This window comes from Buceros rhinoceros, unplaced genomic scaffold (assembly GCF_000710305.1).
Source record: "Buceros rhinoceros silvestris isolate BGI_N320 unplaced genomic scaffold, ASM71030v1 scaffold31003, whole genome shotgun sequence".
Classification (NCBI taxonomy): Eukaryota; Metazoa; Chordata; class Aves; order Bucerotiformes; family Bucerotidae; genus Buceros; species Buceros rhinoceros.
Window position 1 is genome coordinate 2,222 of NW_010402341.1, and position 3,495 is coordinate 5,716.

At 36.9% G+C, this 3,495-nt stretch overlaps 1 protein-coding gene across 1 annotated transcript in view; it reads left to right on the forward strand.

Moving 5' to 3' along the window:
• Window positions 1-3,495, forward strand: part of PSMD12 (proteasome (prosome, macropain) 26S subunit, non-ATPase, 12) — a gene marked incomplete at its 5' end in the record, with an annotated part of 7,188 nt that overhangs the window by 574 nt on the left and 3,119 nt on the right. The window contains 4 exons of the mRNA XM_010132617.1: window positions 929-1,036; window positions 1,958-2,062; window positions 2,495-2,644; window positions 2,789-2,923. Coding sequence (XP_010130919.1) covers window positions 929-1,036; window positions 1,958-2,062; window positions 2,495-2,644; window positions 2,789-2,923 — 498 coding nt within the window. The remainder of the gene's footprint in view (window positions 1-928; window positions 1,037-1,957; window positions 2,063-2,494; window positions 2,645-2,788; window positions 2,924-3,495) is intronic.

Here is a 3,495-nt window from a genome sequence, read left to right on the forward strand (position 1 = left end):
GGGACTTTCCTGAGTTTGTAGCACTGCCTAAATATTTTGTAATTAGCTTCTGTTGACTTTTTTTGGTAGACAGGAAAGCCCATAAGGAAACTGATGCCTGGAATTAGTCTGTGTTCACCTTGTGCCTGAGCTCCGTGTGGTCCAGCTTGCCACTCTTGGGCCAGCTGAGACTTCTCTGCTTTCAGGCCCCCAGTGCTTTTACATGGTTGTTTGTCTTTGCGCTCTTCTACAGTCTGTATTGTAATTTAAACATATTCTTGATTTTTCACATTCACATGAGGTGTACATTAAACGGAGTTATTGCCGTTTATTGTGATCACATAAGGTGTATGCTTCACATGGTTGCTTTCGAAGCTGTCGTGCTCTGGGATTCAGCTCTGTCTGAGAAATCAGCTATCAGGATAGCTGAAGGTACTTGCATTTAAGAAGGAACAAAGTTTATTGCACTGTATGTTTAGTTTGACTTAATTAAAGTCAGCAACAGGTAATTTTAATGGTACCATTGCTTTGGGAAGAAAAAGATTACATACTTTTTAATCTGCAGAAACATTAGGAGTTTGTGTACAAGTAGAGTGCAGTTGAGTTCTCTAACTTGCACAAACTGTAACTGAAGAACAAGTTAATTTTGGCTGAATTTTCTTCTTGAGGAAAATGTTTCTAGATATTTAATTCTGTGGGGTTTTCTTCTGTTTGTTTGTTTTTTTTCCCCCAGAAATAGGTATTTTAATAATAATTGTAACAGGTTTGTCAGTGTTGTTACCAGAAGAACATATGCCAATGCTTGTGCTTGCCACTGAAGGATGCTGGTTTATTGGTGCCTACTTGGGAATATGCAGAGATAGAAAAGCATCAGTCAGAAATAATTACCCCTCTTCCTTCCTTTCCTTTTGAAAACACAGAATGTTTTTCTTTTCTGTTATTGTACCAGGCAGTTGCTAAAATGGTCCAGCAGTGCTGCACTTACGTTGAAGACATCACAGACTTACCAGTCAAACTGCGCTTAATTGACACATTGCGTATGGTTACAGAAGGAAAAGTAAGATTTTGTTTTAAGACTGAATGTCTAAAAGGTAGAATAAAAATGTTCACCTTCTTTAAAAGCATAGCTTCTTAGCGTTATTTTTTAATCTTGTTCAAATAAGAGCAAAAAGTACTTTTTAAAAGATCCTGAGAAGCCAAGTAGTGCATTTCTTTCCAAAAGAGTCCAAATATTTTCCAGATTTCACATTTAAATAACTTGCTGGAACATTGGTCATATTCCCATGACATAGATATTTGGATGTATTAATGTAATTAATAATACATTTCAGAGTTCTGAAATGCCGTTTATTTTTCACTTTTAAAAATGTTTGGGATTTGTTAGAGTAATGGGCAGGTTTAGTTCAATTTCTCCTGCACTTAGCAAGGTGTTAGGTACAGTTAGGGTAACCAGAAGGTGATACCAGAGCATTATACCAAGTTAATGTACATAACACTCCTTTTTGCTTTAAGAAAATCAACAATTCTGAATTAAGGCAAGTTTGCATTAATGTTACAACTTTTGTCTGTTCAGGGTTAGTCTAAATTCTTAGTAATCAAGTGTTGTTCATTTATGGCTGGTTAAGGGGGAGTGAAATAATGCAAATGGTACTTAGTACTCATTAACCATTAAAGCTGTAACTTCATATCTGTTTGAATATATTTTAGCAGAAAAAATATCTAATACTTCATTCACAGGGCTTTTTTGTTTGCTTTCAGAATGGTAGATGAATTTAGACATTAATTTTTAATTGATTTGGTCCAAATACTTTCAGCGTGGCAACTATTCATCATATTTTATCTGTGTGTATTGTGGGAAGTGTCAGTATAGCGTATGGATACACACGGAATTAATTTGCTGTAATTAGTGGGGTTGTGGTCTTAGAGTTTGCACTTCTTCAGAAAATTCCCATGTTTAAACTACTAATTCTGGTTTCAGATATATGTGGAAATTGAACGTGCTCGCCTGACAAAGACACTTGCAACAATAAAAGAACAGAACGGTGAAGTGAAAGAGGCTGCCTCTATTCTGCAGGAACTACAGGTAACACGCCTTGTAACTCAAAATCAGTTCTGACTGCTCGTAGGTTATTGTTTAGAAACTTAATCAGGTATATCTGCAGAAAGGCCTGGAATGACATTAACTGCTATTAGTGAAAGTATAATTCAGTTTTGACTGCTGTTGTTGTTCTCGTGGTTAGGTTACACAGAGGATTTCCCATTTGGAAAGCAGATTTCAGTTCTCTGGATAGTGCATTGAGTTTAGTGTTAGGGGATTTTTCTGGTGTAGGTGGAGGCTATAATTTCAAACTGAATAACCTTTTCTCAATTTTTCACTTGCTCTGGAATAGCTATTTTTTCTATTGTTTTGTTTTGTATTGCTTTTCCCCCCAGACAACCTCCCACTCTTCTTGCACAGTTAAGACTTCACTTGATTTGACTTTGACAGTGGTAAATAGTTACATTTTCATTTTAGGTGGAAACGTATGGTTCCATGGAAAAGAAAGAACGTGTAGAATTTATCTTGGAGCAGATGAGACTCTGTCTAGCGGTAAAAGACTATATTCGGACTCAAATTATCAGCAAAAAAATTAATACAAAATTTTTTCAAGAAGAAAACACAGAAGTAAGTCATTGGAGGATTTACCCCCCCAATCCCCGTTTGAACCTGACCTGCTTCTCTTCAGGTCCAAGTGCATTTGAATCCCTCTTGTTTTCTGGGATCCGGTTGGATTTCATTTATGTGATTCACTGTTTGATACTGTTTCAGAAACTAAAGTTGAAATACTACAACTTAATGATCCAGCTGGATCAACACGAAGGCTCCTACCTCTCCATCTGTAAGCACTACAGAGCCATTTATGATACCCCGTGTATCCAGGCTGAAAGTGACAAGTGGCAGCAGGTAAAAGGCCATTGCATACTAAATGTCTGTATTTGCATGTGGCAAATACCCATTTCATCACCAGATCAGTTTACAGCAGATTAAATAGCTCATCAGTCTGTTCTTAGGGTTTTTTAATGACAATATTAACAAGCTGGTTAATTGAAAACATATAATAAGGTTGATTTCAAATGAATATTTATAACTAACATCTTCATTACATTGTCTTGAAATCTTGAAAATGTCTGTCTTCTACCAGTGCAGCAGTCGGAAGCAGCTGTGGAAGGATGGGCTGAATGGTTCTTTTGGGTTGGCACTACAGATGTTACGTATTTGAAAAGATTTTTTTGGATGTATTTATTTTAAATACTACAGTTTTAGTTAACCTGAATCAATGTAAATGTATCACTGTGGAGGAGGGCTCGATTCTACACAATGACATCGGTTTCACCTTAAGTGCTGACTGCGCTGGGCTTAAGCCTTCTACATGTTAAACTCTAGGCTCTGTGAGCAGTGTCGTCAATTCCTTCTTTGAATGACGGGAAAACCCGCACTCTTTCATCTCAAACAGGCACTGAAGCACGTTGTTCTTT